General features: G+C 48.1%; 10 protein-coding genes across 10 annotated transcripts; 7 read left to right on the forward strand and 3 right to left on the reverse strand.

The window, feature by feature from the left end:
• Positions 1–163: 163 nt before the first annotated feature.
• On the reverse strand, positions 164–2,937 carry EYB26_007942 (uncharacterized protein; the record flags this gene model as incomplete). Its single annotated transcript, XM_054267201.1, has 3 exons — positions 164–1,519; positions 1,571–2,867; positions 2,915–2,937. The coding sequence occupies 3 exons, from the start codon at positions 2,935–2,937 to the stop codon at positions 164–166; spliced, it is 2,676 nt and encodes an 891-aa protein (XP_054123176.1).
• Positions 2,938–4,025: 1,088 nt separating this feature from the next.
• EYB26_007943 (uncharacterized protein) lies at positions 4,026–5,715 on the forward strand (the record flags this gene model as incomplete). The annotated part of the gene is made up of 5 exons (XM_054267202.1): positions 4,026–4,323; positions 4,390–4,765; positions 4,835–5,205; positions 5,262–5,601; positions 5,658–5,715. The coding sequence occupies 5 exons, from the start codon at positions 4,026–4,028 to the stop codon at positions 5,713–5,715; spliced, it is 1,443 nt and encodes a 480-aa protein (XP_054123177.1).
• Positions 5,716–8,271: 2,556 nt separating this feature from the next.
• Positions 8,272–9,659, forward strand: EYB26_007944 (uncharacterized protein; the record flags this gene model as incomplete). The annotated part of the gene is made up of 3 exons (XM_054267203.1): positions 8,272–8,735; positions 8,791–9,185; positions 9,241–9,659. The coding sequence occupies 3 exons, from the start codon at positions 8,272–8,274 to the stop codon at positions 9,657–9,659; spliced, it is 1,278 nt and encodes a 425-aa protein (XP_054123178.1).
• A 1,154-nt stretch (positions 9,660–10,813) lies between these two features.
• Positions 10,814–12,722, reverse strand: EYB26_007945 (uncharacterized protein; the record flags this gene model as incomplete). The annotated part of the gene is made up of 2 exons (XM_054267204.1): positions 10,814–12,280; positions 12,348–12,722. The coding sequence occupies 2 exons, from the start codon at positions 12,720–12,722 to the stop codon at positions 10,814–10,816; spliced, it is 1,842 nt and encodes a 613-aa protein (XP_054123179.1).
• Positions 12,723–13,332: 610 nt separating this feature from the next.
• Positions 13,333–14,472, forward strand: EYB26_007946 (uncharacterized protein; the record flags this gene model as incomplete). Its single annotated transcript, XM_054267205.1, has 1 exon — positions 13,333–14,472. One exon carries the CDS (start codon positions 13,333–13,335, stop codon positions 14,470–14,472), a length of 1,140 nt encoding a protein of 379 aa, XP_054123180.1.
• A 352-nt stretch (positions 14,473–14,824) lies between these two features.
• Positions 14,825–18,434, forward strand: EYB26_007947 (uncharacterized protein; the record flags this gene model as incomplete). Its single annotated transcript, XM_054267206.1, has 3 exons — positions 14,825–14,842; positions 14,903–17,659; positions 17,712–18,434. The coding sequence occupies 3 exons, from the start codon at positions 14,825–14,827 to the stop codon at positions 18,432–18,434; spliced, it is 3,498 nt and encodes a 1,165-aa protein (XP_054123181.1).
• Positions 18,435–19,125: 691 nt separating this feature from the next.
• EYB26_007948 (uncharacterized protein) lies at positions 19,126–20,198 on the forward strand (the record flags this gene model as incomplete). The annotated part of the gene is made up of 2 exons (XM_054267207.1): positions 19,126–19,263; positions 19,326–20,198. 2 exons carry the CDS (start codon positions 19,126–19,128, stop codon positions 20,196–20,198), a joined length of 1,011 nt encoding a protein of 336 aa, XP_054123182.1.
• A 1,598-nt stretch (positions 20,199–21,796) lies between these two features.
• On the forward strand, positions 21,797–23,459 carry EYB26_007949 (uncharacterized protein; the record flags this gene model as incomplete). Its single annotated transcript, XM_054267208.1, has 2 exons — positions 21,797–22,088; positions 22,198–23,459. 2 exons carry the CDS (start codon positions 21,797–21,799, stop codon positions 23,457–23,459), a joined length of 1,554 nt encoding a protein of 517 aa, XP_054123183.1.
• Positions 23,460–23,761: 302 nt separating this feature from the next.
• On the reverse strand, positions 23,762–24,856 carry EYB26_007950 (uncharacterized protein; the record flags this gene model as incomplete). Its single annotated transcript, XM_054267209.1, has 3 exons — positions 23,762–24,081; positions 24,161–24,682; positions 24,742–24,856. The coding sequence occupies 3 exons, from the start codon at positions 24,854–24,856 to the stop codon at positions 23,762–23,764; spliced, it is 957 nt and encodes a 318-aa protein (XP_054123184.1).
• Positions 24,857–25,523: 667 nt separating this feature from the next.
• Positions 25,524–26,932, forward strand: EYB26_007951 (uncharacterized protein; the record flags this gene model as incomplete). Its single annotated transcript, XM_054267210.1, has 2 exons — positions 25,524–25,653; positions 25,710–26,932. 2 exons carry the CDS (start codon positions 25,524–25,526, stop codon positions 26,930–26,932), a joined length of 1,353 nt encoding a protein of 450 aa, XP_054123185.1.
• Between the last annotated feature and the right edge of the window lie 59 nt (positions 26,933–26,991).

A 26,991-nucleotide genomic window follows, 5' to 3' on the forward strand; every position in this document is an offset into this window, starting at 1 on the left:
TCGGTATTAATAATTGGGCGCTTCTTTAGTTAGTTACTTAAGTTAGTAGATTAATTTAGTTAGCATCTATCACAATTAAATTCACTACTGCATTTGGATATCGTGCACTCGTATTCGTGTCTGTAGTATCTACTATCATGCAAGACAAAAATCCCAGCCATAACTAGACCACCAAACTAGCCAACACATTGATCAATGTCTCGCTATCATCTAGAACCGTCGCCGCTGCCGTAATTGCCTGTGTCCCCATCGTGACGCTAATGACATTCTGAAACCTTCCTTCTCGCTCAATGCGATTTGCCCATTTGAACAGAGCCTCGTCGCTGCGAGAGTTTCCTGCAATGAACAGGAAATCAGGCGTGGCATGATTTGGCTGACTACTGATTCGTTGCAGAGCCAATTCCGCGGTAGTGGCTTTTGTCACGTTTGTAGGCTCAACAGTTACTGCGCCATCTGTCAGAACGGCTCGAATAGGGACGTTCCCGCGTGCACTGTTGATTTGATCGTTCAATTCAGCAGCTTGGCGGATCGCAAGCTCCTTATCGACGGCAGCTTTGTAGTTGAATGTAATTGAGAAGTGTCGTTCTTCGATTGTAGCACCTTCGGTGCGTTCTTGAAAGTATTCCATCACTTTTTGAATACCACGGCGCCAGTCTCGAGTGTTCGTTTCGTCGAGTAGCTGCTGCCATTTAGATTGCCCAGGCTCGCGCAGGAAAGCACCGTTTTCAGCAATGAGCCCAATGTGCGGGGAGTCAGCTAGGGATAGCTCAAGTTGTTGGGGTGTTCGTGAACTCGTAACATAGAGAGTATTCTTTGGATCGGACGAAAGCGCTGCTATCATTGAAAGAACCTCCTGATTCCCACCGGTCGAGACCTCTTCACGTTTCCTAAGCGATGGAAAGATAGTCTGATCTGCTAGGATAAACACTCTGCTGCACGATTGGTTGTACTTTTCTCGTACAGTATCCATGGATAGTGATGAAATAGTGTGTAACTCCCGAGATGCCTGTATTTCGTAAGCTTGACGAAGTGATTTGAGATATGTATCACACCACATGGAAGCAGTGTGTTTCGCCATCCGGCTCGCTAGAAAATGCCAATTCTTCTCCTTATCTTCGGCTGACATGCATAGAGCACGATTGATGGTATCCGCACATTGCACATAGTCCCATGGATTGACAAGTAGCTCATAACCACTCCAGATAGAGGCACTTCCTGTGAACTCACTCAGGATGAGTGATCCATACCTTTGCGGCCCGCCCGAAGTTCCGTCTTGACAAACAACAAAATCGTGTCCTGAAAGATTCATCCCTTCACGGAGGCTGGTGATTATGAATATTTCGGCAACAGACATCAAGGCAAGGAACTGCGCGAAGGTGATGTCTTGCTTTAGTAGGACCAGCGGTTGGTGGGTCAGTGTCGAGTACTTGGAGTTTATTCTCATCGCAATCTTGGTTATTTGTGTCTCGAGATCCGTCAAATCCAGTGCAGATGACGATGCAACTTGGACCAGTACGACCTGATTGATTGAGTTAATTCTGCATCATGATGCTAAGGGATAAGTACCTACGTTATCTCGCCATTCCGGATACCTCTTTAAAAACTTTTCATAAGAAAGAAGTTTTTGTTTGACACCACCGGCTGCGTCCAGTCGATCTCTCCCAACAATCAAATGTTTCCCTTGGTATCTCTCACTAATCTTTGACACCCACTCTTTCACTTCAGGTAACTGTCTCTGGTGGTTCATAAGATCCAGATCGATACCCATTGGGAAAGCCTTGACGGGTAGCAGTCGGTCGGGCAGATAAACGCCATCCGCAGAAACCTCCAACCGCAAGATCCGGCTACAAGTATGCAGAAAGTGATATACATATTCTGCGGTTTGTAGACCAATAATATTCGCTCCAAGCATCCCCTCCAATAACGTCTTCCTTGCTGACAGACACCGGAAGATCTCGGAGGATGGAAATGCAGTGTGCATAAAAAATCCAATTTCAGCACCAGGTAGCTTATCCCTCAGCATCCGAGGAAGTAACATGAGATGATAATCGTGAACCCATATGCGATCGCCCGGTTTCCACTGAGCCGCAATTGTTTCCGCAAACATCTCGTTGAGTTTGACGTACTGTTTCCATGAATGATCTTCGTATTCTTTGTGGCGAGGACTTTCTTGCATTTGGTAGTGAAAAGCTGGATAGAGGACATTCCGACAAAAATGAAAGTAATGTCCTTCAAACTCACTATCTCCCACGAAGACCACAAGAGAGTCAAACTCTTCTTTCAACTGCAAAGCAATGTTGTTTCGTGTGTGTTCCTCGAGAGAGTCCGTCGGCATACCCAGAGTTCCTACCCAAGCCTTGTCTTTCACGATACCGGCTCTGGCGGCAGCGTCAATCGCGTTGCGAAGTCCACCATTTCCCTGTACAGCTGACTTGACGATCCATTTAGCATCAGATAGCAACGCTTGCGGCGTGATTGGTTCATCTGAGTCAAGATCATCAGCCTTTCGATCTACAGACGGCTCAGTAGAACCAGGGCGACTGAGAATTGACGAGTCTGGGGGATTTGTCGCTTTTGACATGGGCTGTTTGAATTTTGGACGGGAACCCCACGACTCCACTGGAGTCTCAGTAGACGATGGACCCCTAGGTTCATCTGCTGCTGATTTCAAAGCATGGGGTGGTTTGAAAATCCTCTCATACTCTGTCGTTGCACCTGGGGCCATTGACGGCCCTTTTCGCAGTGCTTCTTCGTGAAGCTCTGCTAGACGTCCTTCCACCTCATGGGGCGGGGGGTTGGAGCCATCGAAGTCACCTTGGCCACGCCAAATGCCGGCAGCCTCAAAGTCTATCGTGTATGGTAGGAAACTAGACCGTTAGTGTTTGGAACGGGATCGTGGTAAATGGATACTCACAGAGAAGCTACGTAGAGAGTCATGGGTGCAATGGACACTTGCTAAGTTGCTACTAATCCAAACAATTTCGAACTGATTGTTGCACGATGTCAATGATTGTAGTATATCATGCAAATTGAGCGAATATTAGCACGTCACAAAGCTAGATATGCAGTGAAATCGTGATTGGTGGTGATTACGTTGGACGATGATGGATTTTTGCAGATTGTAGTCCTACCTTCGGGAGGTCACATCGTTTCGTCTGCAAGGAGATCGATTGGTATTATCCAAGATAGTATAGGTGGATGCAAGTGTTCCTTTTTTTTTTTTTACCTTCACATTGCATCAAACACTTGAGGTCGGGAAAGGGATAGAATATGCTGGCGATAGGCAGGTAGTCGAATGATGACATGGAAGGGTGAAGCTTTGGCGGGGATATACCCACTGGTCCATTCCCGCAGCCAATCATTGACCGACTTGGAACCAATCCAAAAGAGACAAAATCAAGGAAGATCATCAAGGCGGCCCAATCGCTTTTTCGGTGGATGCTTGGCTGGACCATCCAAGAAATTATTGCGACGGTTTAGCCCGGGCCAGAATGTCGTTGCAGGCCGCAATCCTAGCATAGAAGCTTTTCGATGCTAGTCGGCATTTTCCCAGGCTCCGATAGACGTCGTCTGATTGGTCAATCGGGGGGGGCTTCATTTGTTGAAGCTGCTGGAAGAAACAAACATATCGCAGATTCGACAGAAAGTGGGAAACTGGGTTGGCCTACTGCAAGCGATCTCAAAAGAATGTGGCTTGATAGAAGGAGACAGTCGAAGAATGGATAGTTACAAGTCGTAGGAACACGACCGTAAAAGGATAGAAGCAGAGGCTCCACACTAAGCTAAAAAGGAAGGCCGTCCTGCTCCCCGCCAACGAAAAGCTCAGCTTCCTGATCATGACCTAAGGCAGCCTGACATCAAGTTGTTTTTGACTACGATTTTATTTTAGCACGCTTTGCAATTTGTTTCTCTTCTGCACTCATTTCTAGCGCTTACGATTTACAAGTTCAACCAGCAACCACAGAGCGAGCCGCAGCGACATAAGAGATATTAGATTGATTTTGGAGACCGGCATCGGCACCGACATGTCGCCCGCATCTACTACCGAAGGTGGACGGTTGCTCCTCGTATCAAACCGACTCCCCCTAACAATCCGACGTTCAGAAGGCGGGAAATATGAATTCTCCATGTCCTCTGGAGGCTTAGTGACGGGATTAAGCGGGCTAGCAAAAACCACCACATTCCAATGGTACGGCTGGCCTGGTCTAGAGGTACCAGAGGACGAAGTTGAAACTGTGAAATCGAGATTGAAGGAGGAATATGGCGCAACGCCAGTGTTTATCGACGACCAGCTTGCGGATCGCCATTACAACGGATTCTCAAGTACGTCATCACTTTATCCTAGTACTCCAGGATGATTTTGACTAACCTCAAAGCATGAAACGACAGACTCTATACTGTGGCCTTTGCTACACTATCACCCTGGAGAGATAGTCTTTGACGAATCTGCCTGGGTGGCATATAAAGAGGCCAATGCACTCTTCGCAAACACCATTGCGGATGAGGCTCAGGATGGTGACTTGATCTGGGTGCATGATTATCATCTTATGCTCCTGCCCCAGTTGTTGCGAGAACGTCTACGAGCTCAAGGGAAAAAGAATATCAAGATTGGTTTCTTCTTGCATACACCGTTCCCAAGCAGTGAGATATACCGAGTCTTGCCAGTTCGGGCTGATCTCCTCAAGGGGGTTCTCTACTGCGACCTTATTGGCTTCCACACCTTTGATTACGCGCGCCATTTCCTGAGTGCTTGCTCTCATATCTTGTACGTTTCGAAAAAAAAGCTTACCTAGTGCCGTTATTGATCGTTGACACCTGCTAATCAAGACGACAGAAATCTCAACACAACCCCAGGCAGCGTCCATTTCGAGGACCAATCCGTAGCAGTGGGCGCATTCCCCATCGGCATAGATCCCGAAAAATTCCTCGAAGGTCTCAAAAACACCAAAGTACAAAACCGAATCGCAAGTCTGGAGTCGAAATTTCAGGGAATGAAGTTGATGGTCAGCGTAGACCGTTTGGATTATATCAAGGGAATTCCTCAAAAGCTGCATGCTTTGGAAGTATTTTTGTCTAATCATCCGGAATGGGTGGGCAAAGTTGTGTTGGTGCAGGTGGCTGTTCCAAGTCGTCAGGATGTGGAAGAGTATCAGAATCTGCGGGCTGTAGTGAATGAATTGGTGGGACGGATTAATGGGAAGTTTGGTGAGTCTGCAAGACGTAGATGGGAGCTCAAGACATATCTAACAATTGATGGCTAGGAACTGTGGACTACATGCCAATACACTTCATGCACAAATCGGTCAACTTCGAAGAACTTCTCGCCCTCTACGCGGTCTCTGACGCATGTATCGTATCCTCCACGCGCGATGGCATGAATCTGGTCTCGTTCGAGTACATTGCAAGTCAACAGAAACGCCAGGGAGTCTTGATTCTTTCAGAATTTGCCGGTGCCGCTCAAAGCTTGAACGGAAGTCTAGTTGTCAATCCATGGAATACAGAAGATTTGGCCAAGGCGTATCATCAGGCTGTATCCATGGAGCCAGAGCAACGGGCCGCGAAGTATCAGAAGTTGTGGAAGTATATTTCAAAGTATACAAGGTTGGTATTCCTTAAACCTTCTTTTCAAGATCTCGATTTGTTGACTATATGTATAGTGCGTTCTGGGGACAATCGTTTGTCGCCGAGTTGTCTCGTTGCGCGGCTCATGAATGATTGCTAGAAGGATCGAATCGATAGCTGCTGGTAGGAGTTTCAAGAAGGATGCTTTTTAGCGGAATAGTTGCTCAGTTGACACAATCATGACGATGGACGAAGGTTTACGAAGAGACGTAGCCCGATGTTTTCCCCCCCCTTTTTCTACGCATTTTCACTTAGCACAATACATGCAGCAGATATCCGTTTTGGTTTTGATGAATGTAGCCATCATCTTCCTATAACGCTTTTATTATGAGAAATGGACTTGAATAATACTGTGACATGAAAGGCACCTGGTATCTTATGTTCTTAAAAATACAGAGTAAGGAGATATCCTCCAGGTCAGGCTGGTCAGCAAATCAGCTTCTGCTTATTCCATTATATCTGTAAATTCCGATTGGTCCTTGTCAACTTTAATTTGACCTGTGTTTTCGATGCTGTCGGGTCTTGTTTTAGTATCTGTCGATCGTGGCCAGTGAGTTACTAAATCCTCGGATTCTTGCTGATGACGAGGTAAATAGTCCACTCAACCACATAATAGCAAGATCAAAAGACGAACCCTGCATATAATGATAAAGACTCACGTAAATCCCTAAAGCCACCGATATACGTAAGTTAACTGACGTGCTAGAACTGCACCTACCACCGTAGTAGAAGTCCTCCAACTTCAGTGCAAAATTATATTGTCGCTAACCCGATCGGGAATATGAGCCACGGGAACGAACAATCTCGTCGCGCAATGCCAAGACCGCTCTCCACTTACTTTCCGCTCAGCTTGCGCGTCTCCGCCACGTCTCCATAATCGCATACGACGTACTCCCACATGATCTGTTCTGTTCGGCGTTATGCGTACGTTGACTTGACTATGTGTTGGGGGCACAAAGAGCCGAAAAGGATTCGGGGATATCTTCACTTGATCGCGATTACCTCCCCGAAACACATCCTCGCAATTGGCCGGGGGTTAAAACACTCAGTTGTGTACGCTGGCGGTTTTGTATGTAGTGTATGCGCGTACGAAGTCGGTGACTATGAGTCGTTTGAGGATTTGAAAGGACACTGTTATCTTGATTCTTGCGTCCTGCATATGCTACGTATATACTTCGTAGACGAATAACGTACGCTCTACGAAGCACTACGAAGCAAACTTGGCGGACATGTCTTAGACTCTTGACTCGGCCAGGTACCCGGGTGTACAACCTCAAATTAATCACAAATAGTGTGCTTACTTACATGCTGCGAACTATATGCTTCTTGATTAGTTATTGGCCGTCTAAGATACGTCAATAAATTCCGGCCCTCCGGATGTATTCTTGGCATTTCGATATGGAGAACGCGTCAGATCTTGAATTGCCGCTTGCCAATTGGCATGAGTCATGGCACTTCCATCATCTGCCTATTCGTTCGAATGCAGTGTCGAGCTTGAACAGTCCTGACAATGGGTGCGTATGTATCAGATTGTCAGGTTAAGTGTATGAGGTTATGAGGATAGGTATACGCGGCCTAGGTGCTGGTACCCATTCTCATTGGCCAGGAGAACTCCGTGCTGACGACGCTTCCATCAACTAATGTTAGCTTGCGTGTTCTCTTGTCCCCTAAATTTACTACTATGTAATATAGACTTTTCTTTTCTTTTCTTTTCGATTTTTTGCTTGTTCTAACAACTAATTAAAGCTCCTTTTTCTAAAGGTAATAAAAACAAAAATGTCCATATGATCGATCTTACCAAGGAGTGTGCGACATTTGCGTAGTCGTACTACGGGCCGTGTGACAGGGTCTGGATTGTTCTGTCTGCGTGGGATATGCGGGATCATGCCAAGACTCGTCCGATCTGCGTTGGGCTTGGCAACTCAATTCTTTCCGTTGGCCACCGGCTCTCAACTGTTAGTGATTTGATTTCGTCTCAGTAGTAATCAACCCCATTTCCAAGCATATTTTATGAGCTCCATAAGCAATATATAAACTCGCGGTGGCTAAGGCAGAATCTAAAACTCGGCTGAGCCCGCCGGTTGCACTGACGATCTTGGCGTAGCCCAACCAGGAAAAGCGTCGAACGTCGAGGCGTCGTAATGAGCCTGACTGCAGCACCGACGCTTTGCCTAACCCGGTTAGCAGACACCAAATGACCTGTCCAGCCCGCCAATCCAAGTTGAGGTTTACGTCTGCTTCGTTCTTGCTCCGAGTCCCCATACTCCATTCTCTTCTCTCTCAATTACTCACTCTCGTTGTCCTTTTTACTCAACTCATTCGATCTCAACACCCACGACGACGACGACTTTGAGTGTCGCGCGTCTGCTCGTCAGCACAGCTTTCCTCTTCTCACATACATAAGACTACGCACCTGACCAAAGACATTCGCTCCCTCGCCTTGCCACCAGAACCCCTAGCACCAGCTAGTGCCGCCACGAGACGTCCCCTCCGTCGGGAATCGCCTGCTCTCGCTCTCACCTTGGCGGAATAACACGACAAAGGCATATTACAAAGGAAGAGAGAAGGATTAGACAGTTCTCGTTTGAAATTAGGAAGAATTGAAATATTCCAGTGTCGAGGCGGCAGTCCGGAGGCAAGACAGACGCAATGGCCAGATCACACCGACCTATCGGGTCGACAATCGCCAATTTCGACGCAACAGAACTATCCAAGGACTTTGAGAACTTGATGCGAAGTAAAAGATTCAATGATTTCCAGCAACAACACTGGCAATCCAGATCACGAACGGCGTCTCCAGCCCTTTCACAATCTACGCTCTCCACGGACTCGACACAGACAATATCGACATTAAATAGACGATTACCTATTATGCCTCGCCGTCCACACGACAACGCTTCAGTCAAATTCTGCAATTTACTACATGTTTTGTCAGTGACTCCGACCAAATATGAGAACCCCGGCTTGTTGGATGAAGCTTTGACCGTCATTCCACTCGACCGCTTGTACTCCGAGGCAGAAGACGAACATCAAATACATAAAGCCCGATACGCCAGTATGGGTAAGAAGCCACAGTGGGGTTACCAGGATTTTGTCATCCGGTCGCTTCTCAAGTAAGTAAAAAAAATACATTGCGAGCCATTATAACTGCATGACTAACTGTTTTAGATGGTTCAAAAAGTCATTCTTTACCTGGGTCAACAACCCTCAATGCTCCAAATGCCTGATGCCAACAATCGCTCACGGAATGGTTCCGCCCACACCGGACGAGACAGCTCGCGGCGCAACACGGGTCGAGGGTTATAAGTGTTCGGGTTGTGGAGCTTTGGAACGATTTCCACGGTATTCGGATGTGTGGCAGCTGTTGCAGACTCGATGCGGTCGTGGTGGTGAATGGGCCAATTGCTTCACGATGCTTTGCCGAGCTTTGGGTAGTCGAGTGCGCTGGGTGTGGAACTCGGAAGACTATGTCTGGACCGAGGTATACTCTGAACACCAGCGGAGATGGGTACATGTCGATGCTTGCGAGGGCGTCTGGGATCAGCCTCGGCTCTACACAGAAGGTTTGTCCTCACTTCCATGAAACATATTGAATTATTCCAACTAATGTTCGACTAGGGTGGAATCGCAAACTCTCGTACTGCATTGCATTCTCGATTGACGGTGCAACCGATGTGACACGACGATATGTTCGAAGCTCTTCGAAGCACGGATCGCCACGAACTCGAGTTACAGAAGATATACTGCTGTGGGCAATATATGAAATCCGCAAACTGCGACGCGAAAAACTCACAGAACAAGACCACCGACGGTTGAGAAAAGAAGACGAAAGGGAAGAGCGGGAGCTTCGCATGTTCACGACTTCGGCCCTTGCAGCAGAGCTTACTTCTCTCTTCCCAGGCTCGCGGCGATCGGCTTGGGGCGATGAACAAAAGACGCCGTTGACCCAAGATGAAGATGCGGCCCAATGGATCAATGGGAGACCGCAGAATGAAAGTGAATCTCAGGGTCCTAACTCGCGGGATACGAATCGTTGATGATCAATCAATACATACCGTCGACTTCCTTATCACGATGACACCTCATCAACCATCCAAAACAGAGTCAACCAGTCTCGCTGTTCCGTCGCTATCGGCATATCATCAGAGAAGCGAGACAGAGACTCTCCGTGCGTTGACTATCAATAGCAGCGCACCTTGCTGAGATTCCTTCTCTCCTCCCTCGGACAACGTCATGGTGGTTTACTGCCGAGCCACTTGATTCAATCAGTCCTCTCTCTATACCTTTCTTACATTTCTTGTATATACTGGAAGGCAAAGCGCCTTCTTTTTTTTTACTGCTGATACTTAATGTCCCGTCCCTTTTGTGGACAATTTTATCACGTCTCACGTTTTTTTCTTTCTTTTGAAACATTCATGATAAACTTTGGACTGGCTATTTTCTTTTCATATTACACGTATCATTGATGGCGTTATCCGTTCTTGCAAGGAGTAAGGTTTTGGTTTGATGGGGCTTGGAGCATTGGGGGCTTTTGGGTGTGTTACTTGGGTGTCGAATCTCTTTCTTCCATTTACTCTTCGCCTATTGACACGGAAAGCAAGAGACGCACGCCATGTTATATCCTTTTCTTCTTCTCTTAGCGGGGTGTGCATGACTGGGATGGGATGTCGCTTTTGACTCGCTCGCCTGATTTATGTGACCTGATTTTTTATGATATACGTCCAATATCCGACTACCTTCTCCATCTTTATTGGCCAACCAATCAATCATTAAATATCTTTCCTTTACTCCTTTCGGCATTTTGGATGTACGATATCCTCGTAATCTCTACCGAAAATCTGTATACACATGTACGTGTATTGTTTGAATGATGGACTATTGAATATGGCGACGTCTATTACGATACTGATAGTTTAATATTCGAAATATTAATCCCAATATCAACTCTCAATCTACCTGGTATTTATGGATTCCAGTAGGCAGCAAGTACGAGATTGTTAGCCCCCTGGCCACCGCACAAGCTGGTTGAGGAGCTCCTACGGTGGGCACCTACCATCGCCTTATTTATACGCAGTCAATTTATACGCAGTCAATTTATTGATTTAATTCATGTTAGGGTATCATCACATATTTAATCTTGCAAAATATATTCACAAGTATTCCCGAAATCAACGACATCGCTAGGGGACTTTCAATCACGATACTCCTCGTTTCCACCCTGCTCACTCGATGTGGGACTTGCATTACTCTTCTTAGCAAACTTGAGATCCGACAGACCGTACAACACGATCGATGCCATTCCCAGCACAGCTGACAACACTGTAAACACCATCGAAACGATACCCCGCGTCGTGAATCCACCGGGAATCCAGCCTGGCTGCATATTTTGGCCTGTGAGGTCGGTATAATCCTTCGTGTTACCTGCCGCATTGCCCTCTGTTTGAATACCGGCGGCACTACATGCGGCGAGGTGGTCGGGTGGAATAGTGATCTCTTGCTGAATTTGTGCTGGGGCTTCAATGAATAACATTCCTAAGCCTTGGGCGAGATGCCAGTCGATGTGGCAGTGGAAGATCCACACACCGGGGTTATCGGCCTTGAAGCGGATTACAAAGTGTCCGTGAGGCGGGAGAACGAATACATCTCGCCTTGGTGGGTATGTAGGGAACTCGGAGTGGTTTGATGCATCGTAAGGCACGGGGTCACCGTCAGCCAACTCAAAATAGTCAGCGCCGTAACCGGGATAGCGCGCCAACATCTGAAAGTTGTGGCCGTGCAAGTGGAATGGATGCGAGCCTTTATCCATGTTGTTCAGGATGATCTCGACTACCTCATTGTGCTCTAGTACCATCGAGTGTGTGAACTCGCCATAGACGGTTGGATTGGTTGCCTGATCTCCTGCAGACAAAACAGTGTATAGTGTGGGCACCTTGGGCGGTGTGTAACTGATATTGTTGAGGAAGGCGTAGCTGCGGCCATCATCGAGATTTTCCATGATCACATCTAGTTGGATTGACCGCGCCGGGTTCTCTAGCAATGGCATATGGTCGTGGGGAACAAGTGTGAGGTCATCGTGAGGGACAAGATCTGACGACTCCTTGACCGCAATGTTGGCTTGTGGATGGTCCGCGGAAGCATCATATTGCAGCCAATTGGTATAATTGAGTCGTAGATTCGAGGGTATAGTGTCAAGCAACTCCGAATCAGCCAAAGTGACGATCGGGTAATTCTTGTCAGTCGTGTTCTTCGTTGTGAGCAACACTGAATAACGCTGTGCGGCTGCGATGTATAGGATATCGGCCTCGGCAGGCTCGGTGTAGACGCCATCAATCTCGACGATTGTCATGGTGTGATCTTCGATGTAGAAGTATTGTGCGACGAAAGCACCGATGTTTATCAACCGGAGCAAATACGTCGTATTAGGCTTGACGGGGAGGTTGATGCCATGAGCAGTGTCGTTGAACAAGAGGGAATTGGGGATCGGTTCGGCTCCCGTTGGGTTGTACAAGCTCATGAACTTGGGCTTGAGGTCCTCCATCATTTCGTGGTACCAGTCTGACAAGGTGATAGAAAACTCCTCTTCATACTGGTCGGCGAAATACGATGTGTTGTCGTGGACAATGAGCGCTTGGCGGTAACCGTCGGGATAACAGAAATCCTATTTTCATACCAAGCCGTCAGTCTGAAGTCCTCTATGAGGCATTCTCATTGAACTCATTACTTACTGTATGGCAGTGATACCAGTATGTGCCGTTCTGGTTGACTGTAAAGTTATATGTAAAGCTCGACCCGGGCGGAATGGGACATTGAGTCACCATCGAAGGTCCATCCATCTCATTCGTCTCATTTTGAAACATGCCATGAAAATGGATGCTCGTACCCTTGTCGCCCAGGCCATTGTACACCTTGACAATCAATCGGTCGCCCTTGTCGACCTCAATGACCGGCAGTGGCCATTGTCCATTGATGCCCACGACCTTGCGGTCCGCCAGGCCGTCCGGGTTGGCCACCACCCAGGTGACATTGAAGTCATAGACGACATCTTTGGCAACTACAAACTCGTTGAGGGCTAGCAGCAGAAAGATGAGAAAGTACACCATGTTGGGGGGATAGCAGCTACACGATCCCTTTGAGTTGTCAACCGGGCATCTGCTTTTGTCCGCTGTTGTGGTGTGTGAGTCTGCAACTTATACGGATGAGATGGATGGATGGAGGGCCAAGCGCAACATGTCTCGCCTGATCAGCTCAATCCGACGCAGTGTCCACGAATGAAAAGCTTGTAATGACCACACCGAAACCCCCACTGCCACGATATCTGATCGTTTCGGGACATTCGACAGTTTCCAAAATCGTCCCATACGGCACAACACGGGGGGTGCGACTTCGGCATTGACGAATGAAAAATTTGCATCAGATAACTCATCTCCGCTGCACATACTATCTGATCGAGGGCGTCCATTGGCGAAGCGTGCGAACGGGGCGCTCTACCGCGGCGCTAGCGAGACAAGCGTCTAGGACTGAGCGTACACTAAGCCGGACCGGGTATCGCCGGCATCGCTGCCCGATCAGATAAGATGTCACCTGATGCCGAATACCGAACACTTCAATCCGGCTTTCTCCTCAACACTCCCTCCTTATGTTGCCCACTTCCCTGAGCAGCATCCCCGAATTCTGCCCCTTTTTTGTACTCAAAGCAGTTCAATCGCAACGATGGGTACGAACGTCTTTGCTGTCCAGGTCTTCTTCATCGTTTTTCGCGAGTGCCTCGAGGCCTCCATCATCCTCTCTGTGTTGCTTTCCTTCCTGAAACAAGGCTTAGGTGGACCAGACCAAGATCAAGCATTATATAAACGACTCGTTCGCCATGTTTGGTACGGGGCATTTGCAGGCATATTCATCTGCCTAATTATTGGAGGCGCCTTTGTGGGTGTCTTCTACGGACTCGGCCACGACGTGTGGACGCGCGCTGAGAAGCTATGGGAGGGCATATTCTTCCTGATTGCATGCATCATTGTCACTGCGATGGGGATGGCTCTCTTACGAATCAACAAGAGCAAGGAGCAGTGGCGTATCAAGATCGCCAAGTCGTTGGTCCAACAGAGCCAGAACAAAAAACAGTCCAAGCTGTTTGGTAATTGGACACGGCGCTATGCCATGTTCTTGCTCCCATTCGTCACCACTTTGCGGGAGGGAGTCGAGGGAGTTGTTTTTGTCAGTGGTGTTTCTCTCGGTTACCCAGCCACTGCGTTCCCCTTGCCCGTGGTCACGGCCATCATCGCAGGTTTGGCCTGTGGTTATATGCTTTACCGTGGTGGCAATGCCATGTCTATACAGTTCTTCCTGATCGCTTCAACATGCGTCCTCTATCTCATTGCTGCCGGCATGTTCTCCAAAGTTGTTTGGGATCTTGAATATTACCGCTTCCAACAGGCTGTTGGCTCCGACGTTGCCGATGTGGGTAGTGGGCCAGGCTCGTACAATATTTTGCAGACTGTTTGGCACGTTAACTGCTGCAATGCAGAGACAGACAATGGCTGGGATGTGTTCAATTCTATTTTGGGTTGGGAGAATACGGGCACCTACGGATCTATTATTGCGTACAACGTCTACTGGATCTTTATCATGCTTACTGTTGCATACATGTTATGGGAAGAACGGTCGGGCAAGCGCTCTCTACGTGAGCGTATCCTTATGGTGTTGGTCAAGGTACCTGGCTTGAAGGGGTATGCAAAGGCAAAACTCGATGTTATGCAGGAGAACCCAGAGGATATTCTTCGCCAGGTGCACAGTGGGATATTTAATGGCGGTATTGTCGAGCAGACTGTGGAAATGAAAGGAGGATGCAAATGATGCCAAAAAAAGTCATGTACATTTATAGGTTATATAAGGTCACTAGGCGCTGGATTGGGTTCTCATATCAATTAATTATTACGAAGAGAAAGGATCTAAAATCATAAAATATTGTTTTTGATAAACCAAGCCCGTGTCTGCCTTTGCCCACAAATCTTCTCATCGCGGAAGGTGGGGCGAGAAACAATTTGCAGGCAACGGTGCGGGACTACAGTAACATGTTCCTCTACGTACATCAAGTCTTAATTGAGTAGCCCCTGGAAGATATATTTTTGTTCAATTCTTCCTCTTGGAACTTCCTCGAGAAGATCTATAAGTGCGAAAAACCGCAACCCATGTTGCGTGCCAATCAATGTCGTGTTCAGCAGAGGTAGGTTCACCCAAAACTTTTTTTTTTGCATCTATACACTACTAATATTTGACTCAACAGCACTATGACGGCTGTTTCCCGGTCACTGCCTTGAAAGAGATCCATATAGCATCTTCAAGATATCTTCTCAAAGGTCAAGGACCTTTCGTCTCTGTGATCGATGTCAAGAGCGGGGAGACTATTCACAAGCTCAGAGTTTTCCGACGGAACAATGTCCACGGTTTCATGATTGATGAGCTGCGGTGCAGAGAGCAAGACATCTTTTCTGTACTAGTGTGGGGTGGTTCTTCTTTACGGGTTATTCGTATCCTTAGGCAGCAGGGCGACAAACTTCATCTTCGGATTGTGTGTGGAACGTTGGAACATGCTGCTCCTGACTGGATATATGATATCTGTCCAGCGCACATCGATGATACTTCGAATCTTGCTTACTTGATTACCGGTCACAACTCTGTCTTGTCGATCAAATTGAAGCAAGCTGACGGTTCCAAATATTCCGACGCCATACAACTGAGGCGTCTGGTCAGTGGCGTCAAGTCTACACTATATTCTGCCGACATAATAACTCTCTCTGCTTCACATATCCTCATAGCCGCCGGCACTGTCTTTGGCGAGATTATCGTCTGGTCTTGTTTTAGGCAAGATGGTACGGATGCAAATGCGTCTACGGTTACATCCTCAATTCACCACTTTTTCACCGGCCACGACGGTTCAATCTTCGGAGTCAGTATTTCCGACGAACTACGCCTGAATAAAGCTGGAAAGGAGCAACGCGTGAGACTCCTCGCTAGTTGCAGTGATGATCGCACGGTCCGGATTTGGGATATCTCGGACTGCATCCATACCACTTCCGCAGATCGCGCGGCATATGTGACGGATGGATTTGACTTACGAAGCACAGGCTTCGGAAGTACTGCACCAAAGAACATATCAAGTGGCTCTGAGTCGGCTGTTGCCAAGGGCTGGGGTCATAGTTCTCGTGTATGGGGGGTTTATTTTTTGCCTGTCAGAGGCAACAGTACAGCTACGGTGAATCTTGTCTCGAAAGGGGAGGACGCTACAAGTCAACTGTGGCGGCTAGACTTGACGAATTCAAAGACAGATGGCAATTTTCAGTATGAGTTGAGCAATATCACGTCACTGAGTCATCATGCGGGAAAGCATATCTGGTCATTAGCATTGTCCAAAGGAGATGACGATACGCTATCCATATTTACAGGGGGAAACGATGGGGCGGTCAGGACGTATGAGCTGGCTTATACTGCAAACCACGACGATGATTTATCTTTAGGCATATCACCTTACAGCCCGAGAACTCTGTTCAAAGCCGCATATTCCAAGGTCGACGCGAGCGGTCTCACGCCGCGAAGCTTTGCTTTTGTGTCGAAAGATAGTTTCGTCGTGGTCTATGTCGGGGGGATTGTACAGTTGGGGACTTTGACTCTTGCTTCTCACACACTTAAGCCACAGATAGAATGGGAGACTTTGTCTACGGAGGAAGATATACGCTCTTATTCGACAATAGCTTCCATTTCAAGCCAGGGTCTTGCGATAATTGGTGGCTCGACCGGAAAGCTGTTTCTATACAACCACACCACTAGAAAGTTGACGAATATGATACAGGTCCCTCGTCGTCCTGTGAAAATTGTAATGTTGGATGCTGAGATTGACGATGTGTCCGCTCCCCGAAGCTTCACGTTCCTTGTGGCATATCCCCAATTTGAAGAAGCGCATTTGTTCAACGTCGACATGGTCGAAGGCGGCTATGATGTGAAACAAACGACCCTGGTGTTGCCTCCGGCACTTGCAATTTCAACGGGATCTATCGTCTGCCGGGGCAAATGTATTGCTATTGGTGGTAAAATGGGCCAGCTTCTACTATACTGCCTGGACGCTTCAAAAGAGAGACTCGAGTACTCGTTTGTTATGTGGCGAGCTCATGGAAGAGAATCTTTGAACTTTATTAGTTCTATTGATGATGATGAGATTCCCGATGCGGGATACGTGATGACCGGCGGTGGAGATGGTCATTATTGCGCATGGCGACTATACAGGCGATCAGATGGTGATGATAGATGGAGTTTACAACAAATCCACCGCTCATCGGCGCCGTTATCACAAATAGAAGGCGCTTATTTCGATGACCACACTGGACAGTTCATCCTTTACGGTTTCCGGGGCGTAGCTCTCGTCCTATGGAATGAGACCACTCAGACGCAAATATTGACACTTGATTGCGGTGGTGTGAACCGATTCTGGAACTTCATGCCCGATCCCCTCGTCCCAGGAGCGGGCACGATAGTCTGGATTCAAGCACGAGCGCTGCATGCAGTTGTTGCAGATTCTGTTCTTCATCGTCCTCTGCAAATGGGAAGTCATGGACGGGAACAAAAGACTTTGGCGGTAGCCAAAGCAGGTAACCATGGAGGACAAGCGCTGCGATTAATAGCTAGCGGAGGAGAAGATACACTGATCCGTATCTCGGTGCCGTCGCCAAAATCAAAAGACAGCAGCAGCACGTGGAACTCTGTGCAGTGTTTGCGTATTATGAGTGCTCACGTCAGTGGTTTGCAGCAAATCAAGTGGTCGGATGATGGTAGATTCGTATTCTCAAGCGGCGGTAGAGAGGAGTTTATGGCGTGGCGAATTCGATCAGAGCCGAAACTGGGTATCACGGCATTGTTGGAGGCCGCGTGTCCACGCGAGGAGATGGAGATAGAGCTTCGCGTTACTAGTTTTGACGTGCTGCGTATGGAGTCATCGGGTGAGGAAGATAGGTTTTTGCTGGCTCTCGTATATTCGAATTCTACCGTCAAGGTGTGTCAACCCCAAGTCTCTCTTCAGTCTGACTTCTACTAAAGCGAAACAGATATTCTCATATACAAGCTCGATGGACTCACATGCCTATCAGCTCCTTGGAAGAGGGACCTATTCTACAAATTGCTTGACAGAGGTCCATTTCATGATCCGGAAATCGAGAGTATTCCTCGCTACAGGAGCTACCGATGGATATCTTGCTGTCTGGCCCGTGGAATGGATTACGCACGAGGGGTCTGACAAGTTCTCTGTGAACGCGGCTTCCGACGTCCAGACATTGACATGGGAACTGCATCATGCCGTTCATACCAGCAGCATCAAGACTTTGGAGCACGACGAAATTCTTCCAGGGTATCAGCTCCTCGTCAGTGGCGGCGATGACAATTCCTTATCAGTCACGCTCGTCAAGCTAGATGATGACGACGTTCGCGTAGTCAGCAGCGTCTGCGTTGGGAACGCGCACGCATCGGCGATAACGGCAGTCAAGATTTTGAGCTTTTATACAGACACCACTACCACGGTAGATATCGCATCGTCTGGTGGAAACGATCAACGAGTCAAACTGTGGTCCGTTGTTGTTGATTTAGCGAGGAAAACGCAGGAACCAGTGATCACGATCTCACTGAAATCAGACCAGTATTGCCCTGTGGCTGATATCGCGGCTATGGACGTCATGGAAATTGCCGATACTGCAGGCACTACGAAGAGGGTGTTGGTCCTGGGAGGTGTTGGGATGGAGATGTTGAGCATCGGCGCTGATCGAAACGTAGCGTAGGCAGCACACTAGACTACTTTGAGTAAAGGCAATGAATATCGCGTGGAAGCCGATGACGTTGGTTGTTTCGCTATGTACTAGTTACGTAGCAGGTACTCATACGTCGTACGTAGTAGTATTCCGTACTGCCAAGAACGTTGATGTTTGACATGGAATACTCTGTACTACTCGTATGTACGGAGTAGCAACTACATAGCATAGTATATAGTACATAGTACTCCGTTGAAGCAAAAATAAAAAATAACTACCACAGCCTCAGTGCGTGGCATTCCATTCCCTCACACGTAAGCACCAGCAAAAACCAGAAGCAAAAATAGAAACAGACACAAAAAAAATTAAGGCTGGGCCAGGTTGGCAGTTGAGGCTGGGTGACGGTCAACATTAAAGTGGAGTGAGCGTCCCTCAGCCACGCTTCGGCAGCCAACCAGACTGCTTTCTACTTTGTACACGCGGCTGGAGGGGAATGTTAATTTCAGCCTGCGTCAGTGTGTTCCACGTTCGTTGTTGAATCTTGACTCGTATTTAAGAGGTCTGTTTGCCGGCTTCATTCTGTTGAATTTTTTTTTTAACATTCATCTGTCTGCATTCGTTTATCGATTGTTTCAGTTTCCTCCGTACTCTTTATCGCATTTGCATCGGCATCGGCATTCGTTGATTGAACAAACAAACACACTGCGAATAATTAGACAAAATGACCTCCATCGGCCGCATCGCGTGTATCCTCTTCCCATACGCCGCTACGGTCGGTGCATTGGTATCGCTCATTTTTGTCGGCATCGGCTGCACGAATTCCAAGTCCACCACCCAGAATGATCTATACTTCTTCAGAGTACGTCCGCTTTTGACCTTTCTACTTCCAAAGATTTCCTACAGTACTAACTGACTCTCCAGGCCGACCTGAGCAACCTCACCAGCGCAGGAGGCAGCTCCCTCGCGGACCAAGCCGCCAGCGCCCTCGGCGATCTGACCAACCTCGGCAGCAGCTCTCTCGAGGCCGCCCTCGTCCAGGCACTCGCCGCCAACACCATCCGCGACTTCTACGACATCGGTCTCTGGGGTTACTGCGCGGGCGACAAGACTAGCGCCGGCGAGTACAAAGTCGACTACTGCACCAAGCCCGTGGCCGAGTTTTCGTTCGATCCCGTCGCTGTTTGGGGCCTGAACAGTACCAGCGCCGCCAGCTCTGGGGACAATATCCTGCCAAGCAACCTCCAAAAGGCGCTGAACACGTACAAGACCGTCTCGAAATGGATGTTCATCGCTTACATCGTCGCCTTCGGCGCTACTGCTCTGGGTCTGATTGTCGGTCTATTCGCGATCTGCAGTCGCCTCGGTAGTCTCGTGACAAGTCTCATCTCCGGCGTCGCATTCTTCTTCACGCTCGCCGCCTCAGCCACCGCTACCGGCATGTTCGCCGTCTTTCTGGGCACATTCAACTCCGCCCTCAAGCAATACGGAATGCACGGCTCCATGGGCAAAAACATCTACGTCGCGACATGGGTTGCGACTGCGTTTGCGCTCGGCGGCACATTTTTCTGGCTGTTGAGCTCTTGCTGCTGTGCCGCCCGGTCGCCTTATCACGGTGGACGGGCAAGTCGTGGCCGCGTTATGGCTGAAAAGGCGCCGTATACCTATGAGAGGGTTGGCAGTCCGTACGCCGGTAATGCCGGGCCCACTGGTCCTGCTGCTCCTTATTCGCAGCAACATAATGTGCCTATGCAGACATTCCGACAGGAGGCATATGAGCCCTTCCGCCATGTATAGACGTTAATGTTAAAATGATCACGTGTTTCTTTTTTTTTTTATTGTACATGTTTCGGTTTGCATCTGGTTTATATTCACGACCTAACGATTGGGGATGTCCATGAACTATGCGGATTTGTTTGATTTGATATACGATTGATAAATTCGATACCCAATGAATTTTCTACATTTTCCATTATTTGAGATCGTCCCTGTAAACAAAGACCCTATTAATTTTTTAGGTACTCCGTACGGTTTCCAAGGCGATTGGTTTCCTGTTTACATACTACCCCAAGTACTCGTACAAAAGTTGGTAACCTAGGATCTAGTACCAACAACTCGAATCTTACAGGGCGAATGAAATTAATAGCCATCGGCAGAGCAACTCTCTCGATCTCCCGATACCAACGGTGGGGTCTAGACTCAAACACGAAAAATGACTCCGATTAACTCAGACACCCAACCAGGCAAGAGGCTCAACACAATTATACTACAAGTACTCTGTAAGGTCTCAGCTACATGCAGAGGCGACGATGGCAGTCAGAAAGCAATGTGTACTACGTAGTAGAATAGATCGATCGATAACTAGTTACATCGTCCCGCTCAACCAGTGTACGTAGCCGAGCAGGTTGGCCATTGTGCATTCGAAGCCAAGACGCGATGTGCTCTGGACAGAGTATGGAGTGTGCCACTGTGGGTATTTGAATTTTGAGTAGCGATGCGTTTGCCTGGTTAGGTTTCTCGTATGGGGGACGGATGCAGTTCAAGGCTGAAGGATCAAGATGCTGCTAAGCCACGATGATATTTAGCATAACTTACAGAGTAGACTTGCATACTCATACTACGTACTACTAACTATGTACGTATGTAGTCGTTGCCTGGCGTTGGTTGTACAAATAGCTGTGGTGTCGAACAGACAACGCGCACATACTACGCAGCAACACGATAAAGTTGGCTAAGCCCGCTAAGCTCAGCCTCATATGGAGCTCGCCCGTGGTATGAGCCCCTATTTGGCTCAGCACTCGTGTCCAAGATTAGAAATTACCTCCTTGGCGTCACCATCTGGTACTGTGCTATGTACTGCCTACTCCAGAGTCCGTGGTACGTACAATACTCTTGAATTTGCTCTTTTCTTTGATCGAGAATGAAAGAATGATTACTCTTTGATGTCGCTGTATGACGCACTCGCGCTCCAGCTCCTGCCCAATCAGCTTGTCGCGATCTGACTAGAGTTTGAAGTTCGGCGGTTACCGTAATTTACCCAGGATTAACCCAGTTAATAATACCCGAAGGTACTCTTTGCTGTCAGCGAACTCCGTAACTAACTTACATGCTACGTACTACGTATGTACTACAGAGTAACGATGTATTCTGTAACCATGTAGTAGGGTTTAGCCTTTTAGGGCGAGGCTAACTTACCTTTGATTCGTCTGCGTCATTCATTGCAGCAGCCAAGTTAGCGCTGATCTGCCCCGTCTCATATTTCCTCTCGCTCGTGTCCTTTTCTTCCTTTTCTACAAACACTCTCGTCGAGAACAGATCTCGACGATAGATCATTACTGTCCACCGACGACACCGAAAAAAAAACAAAAAACAAAAACAGCCATCAACAGATCATCATGTCGCTACGCAGCTTTGCCCTTCTGGGTCTAGCTGCCAGCGCCCTTGCTGAGCCCAAGGTGCTGTACATGCCAATGACCCGCAACCCAAATGCCAACCCTCTCGCCAAACGAGACGCTGCCTCCGTCACCGTCACAAATGCCATGAACGAAGGCATCTACTTTGTGAACGCTACAGTCGGAACCCCCGGTCAGCTGGTGCAGTTGGTCTTGGATACTGGCAGCAGTGATGTCTGGTTTTTCGGTCCTAATTCGTGCAACGCGCAAACCTCTGATTGTCTAGGTGGTATATGTACGTTTTTTTTCCTCTCCTTGCATTCCGATGCCATGTGGCTGGCACGTGGATGTGCAAAATGTATGTATGTTGTTTTTTTTTTCTCGTGCTAACGGTTGGAAAATAGATGACCCCTCCAAGTCCTCGACCGTTCAGCTATTCGAACCCACAGGCGGCTTTTTCATTCAATACGGCACACCTAATTCCAGCGTGACTGGTAATTATATCCTAGATAATTTCAGCGTTGGCGAAGCCAGCGTCAAAAACCTTACCATGGCTTATGCTACCAATGCGCAGTACGTTCCTACCGGTATAATGGGTATTGGATTCGACACCAACGAGGCCATTACAGGAGAAGGCGGCCAGCCCTATCCAAACTTTGTCGATATACTCAAGTCACAAAACGTCATCAGCACCAGGGCATACAGTTTGTGGTTGAATGATCTGGATTCAAAAACTGGAAACTGTTTGTTTGGTGGCTACGATACCAAGAAATTCTCCGGCAACCTCTTGACGGTGCCCATTCAGCCCGACGAGTCCTCTCGTCAATTGACCAGTATGACTGTCGCATGGACTTCTCTCGGCATTACGACCAAATCTGGGTCACAGACAATTACTGCCGCGTCGTTTAAATCGCCCGCGTTGCTCGATTCCGGTACCACAGTGAGCATAGTGCCGATGGATATCTATCAACTATTGCTCAAGTTCTTCGATGCCACAGTAGACGAAGCAGGTGATGCAATTGTCCAATGCGCGCTTCTTGATGAGGCGGGCTCTCTTGACTTTACATTTGGTGGACCCAACGGTCCAACCATCAAGGTTCCTTTCTCCCAGTTTGCGTTACCTGCAATGAACACAAACGGCGGGCAGGCGAAATTTAACGATGGCTCGTTGGCGTGTTTCCTTGGTCTAGAAGGAACACAAGGAGATATGCCCGTCATTCTCGGCGACACTTTCCTTCGCTCTGCCTATGTTGTGTACGATCTCGACAACAAGCAAATCTCTCTCGCGCAAACCGTCTTCAATGCAACGGACAGCAACATCGTTGAAATTACCTCCGCCAGCCCTATTGCCAGTGTTGTTAGCGGCGCCACAGTCACCCAGACCGCCACTGGCAACCCCAACCAATATGGCGGTCCTACTGCCACCGCCGCTCCGACCGGCTCGAGGGGTGGCTCAGGCGGCTCAGGCGGTTCAGATGTTACCACCAGCAGCATTACCGTGTCTCTTGATCCTGTCGCGCAGACTGGCTCTGCATCCTCCTCCTCCTCAGCATCCTCTGGTCAGAAATCTTTGGCCAACCCTGCTCCTGTTCCGGATTTCATGAGCACGGCCCTCATTGCTGGAGCGTCTATGTTGCTTGGAGGAGTTTTCTTCGCCCTTCATTAGGAGGATATGTATGATTGATAGTTGATGATTTACAGCTCAATATGCAATAAGGTGTTTTTATTTCGCATGTCTCTCTGCTTTGACGGTTTTCTTCTCGTTCTATTACGCATCGCTGCATATACAATATACAGTACATATCCTGGTGGATAGATTGAATGTACATATCATTAATACACATAGCTAGATCAATATATAACCACATGCAATTACGAGCAGAGTTTACCTGGGCATATGTATATGTAGGAGCATCTTAACATTGAACTAGAAAATATATACAAAATATCATTGATGCTAAACTTTCATCACTTCGAAGTGTCCCAGCTCGTCTTCCCAGAATGAAGATACTCCTGCCCTCTCTTCAGGACCTCACTATTCTCTTTCCCCAGCCACTCCGGCTCCAGCGCTTGTAGTCTGTCTTCAATTTCAAAACTCTTACCGCCACCAACCCAAACAATCTTACCGGAAAACGGCAACGCAGCACCTTCGTGCTGTTGGCCGTCGGGTTGGGTGGATCGATTCGCCGTTGCGCAGATGAGGATTGCGTTTGCGACGTCTTCGGGTTCGTTGGACGGGAGGCCGAGGTTGTACCATCCTTGTTCGATGCCGGTTACCATTCTCGTTTCTACCTTCGTTAGCCCCAACCCCATACATACCATACCCTCTTTTCTTATTTGCCGGAAGGAGAGCCTGGAGGGACTTACTGGTCATCCATGGACAAACTGTATTAATCCTAATTCCTTCCTTCTCACCCTGCAACGCCAACCCTCTCATCAACCCGATAACGCCATGCTTGCTAGCCGTATACGTGGTGAGACCCTCGCATTCCTTGAATCCGGCTATACTCGAGACAAGCACGATATCTCCCTTAGATGCCGAATTGTTTTTACGTAGATAATGCAGTCCCAGTCTGGAGGTATATAGCGGACCCTTGAGATTTACATCAACCTCCGCAAGATTCGGGGGCGAGAGGATGGATTCATCGGACTCGTGCTCGGGGATAAAGGGGTCCTTGTGGATTGCGATTCCAGCGTTGGCGATTACAATGTCGATGCGGTTGTAGAGCTTGTACGCGGTTTGGAAAAGATTCAATTGGTTGGCGTAGTTGGAGGTGTCGCAGTGGACGAAGTGCACTCTTTCGGAGCCGTCGCTGCTATTGAGGGTTGAGGCGAGTTTTGTGGCGAGGGTGTCGTCGACGTCGCCGAAGATGATTTTTGCGCCGGCGGCTGTTCTTCTCGGTCAGAATTGGAGTTTTGCTTATCGTAAAGGACAGGAAGAAACGTACAGTGCAGTTTTTCTACGACACTCTGGCCAACACCTTGTGCGCCGCCGGTCAGAACGACAACGAGACCGTTCAGGCTCGATGAAAACAAGGACTGATTCGGGGTGATGAGAGACATTTTGTCGATTGGCTTCTGTCTTATTCTGGCACCGTTTTGTTTTGGTTTTTGTCTTGTTTGTAACACAAATTCAGTCCAAAATTGAACAGAAGAAGATCAAGTCTCCCCATCTCAACTTCTTAAAAGATGAACGAGAAAATTCAAGCCCCACACAACCGCTCCTCATCTTTGAATCCGAGCAAAGTATACAGCTGTGAACCAGTAGAATTGTGACTATTCGCATCTCCTCCCCGTGCTTCTGGGAATCCCCCGCGTGCCCCGGACTAGCCCCGCATCAAGGGTTCGAGATTCTTAGATGTGATTTGGTCTAATAATTATAATATGCTTACGGACTTACAGGCGTTTTGGGGATTGGTAGATTGATATTTTTGAAGTTTATCATTTATTAAGTATTAGTTATGTAACCGTCGAATCAAGGTGTGAGGGGTACCTAATGAGTATCCTATGTCGTAGCATCCACAGCTAGTTTGACAACCAGGACAACATTGCGCTTGTCAAGGCAGGACCTGTGAGTTTCCTGATATTGGTATATGAGATACAATAATGTAAATCGTCCGTGCTGGCGCATATTGACGGCAAACGTAAGGCTGAGCAGTTAGGCATCACGTGAACAACTAAGGCGCAGCCGCCTGCGTAGCAAGCCTTATCTGGTGATCTGTTGAACATCATGTCAATTTCAACTCGGCCTCACCTCAGCTTCGCATGTCGCCGGACTACCTATATTCTCACTAGCGAGACGGGGGCCCGAAGCTTGTCCTTGCATCCTTATCATGGTGAAGAGGATTCTCAAGGTGAAAGTACTTATGAAGTCGACTGAAGGTGCGCCCTCAATCTCGCAATGAATTCGAAACAGCAATTATATGCGCCTTGCCTTTGGAGTTTGACGCTGTCGAAGCGTTGTTTGACGAGACATATGATGTCGCTGCCTACGGGAAGCAACCGGGAGATGCGAACTGGTACCGGATAGGACGAATTGGCTCTCATTGTGTTGTGTTAACGTGCCTGCCTGAAATGGGGAAGAAGAATGCAGCAAGCGTTGCTTCCAATCTACAAGTTAGCTTTCCTAGGGTCAATCTCGCACTCTTAGTAGGGATCTGCGGGGCAGTGCCATCTCCTTCCGAACGGACTGAGGTAATTCTGGGAGATGTAATTGTCAGCGATAAGATTGTGGAATACGACTTTGGCAAGCAATATCCTGACGCATTCAGGAGCAATCGTGTTGTCAAGGAAACTCTTGGTGGCCCCAACCGAACGATCCGAAGCTTTCTCTCTGGCCTGAAAACCAGTAAGATGCACGACCAGCTGCAAAATGATCTTTGGAAATACCAGCGGACCCTTGAAGGTCATCATTCTGGTAAATGGCAGTATCCAGGTACTTCGCAAGATCAATTGTTTGAAGCCCTCTATCGCCATAAATACTATCACCAACACCCCGACACCACGTGTCTCTGTGCGGTTTGCCATTGCAGCAGTGACCCTGTCTGTGAGAAGGCACCGGAACTCGACTGCAGAAAACTCGGATGCATGGGCTCGCTTGGACCAAGATCTCGCCTGATGGCAGATCCTCCAAAGCCACATGTCCATTTTGGTTCTATGGCCTCAGCTGACACGGTCATGAAATCTGGTAAACACCGCGACGAGCTTGCCGCAACGGAAAAGGTGATAGGGTTTGAAATGGAAGGAGCTGGGATATGGGACATCCTGCCTTGTGTCATTATGAAGGGTGTGTGCGATTACGCGGATAGCCATAAGAATAAGACGTGGCAGAACTATGCGGCGGCAACTGCTGCCTCTTGCGCCAAAGCTTTCTTGGTATATTGGACATCCAGTGTATCAGACCAGCCAGTCACCTTTCCGATGACCCATGTCTCAGACACGGACAATACGAACGAAGAGACACTGTCGGACGATCAGCGGAAAGAGCTGCTAAACCTGCTCCGCTTTGATCAAATCGACGCCCGCCAAATGTCCCTCAAGGCTGCCCAAGGTAAAACTTGCCGCTGGATGCTCCAAAATCCCAAGTATAAAGACTGGCTTGATTGCGGGGAATTGCAGAATCACAGCGGGTTTCTCTAGATCAAAGGAAAGACAGGTGCGGGCAAGTCAATCATGATGAAATTTCTCTATCAGGAAGT

This window comes from Talaromyces marneffei, chromosome 6 (assembly GCF_009556855.1).
Source record: "Talaromyces marneffei chromosome 6, complete sequence".
NCBI lineage: Eukaryota > Fungi > Ascomycota > Eurotiomycetes > Eurotiales > Trichocomaceae > Talaromyces > Talaromyces marneffei.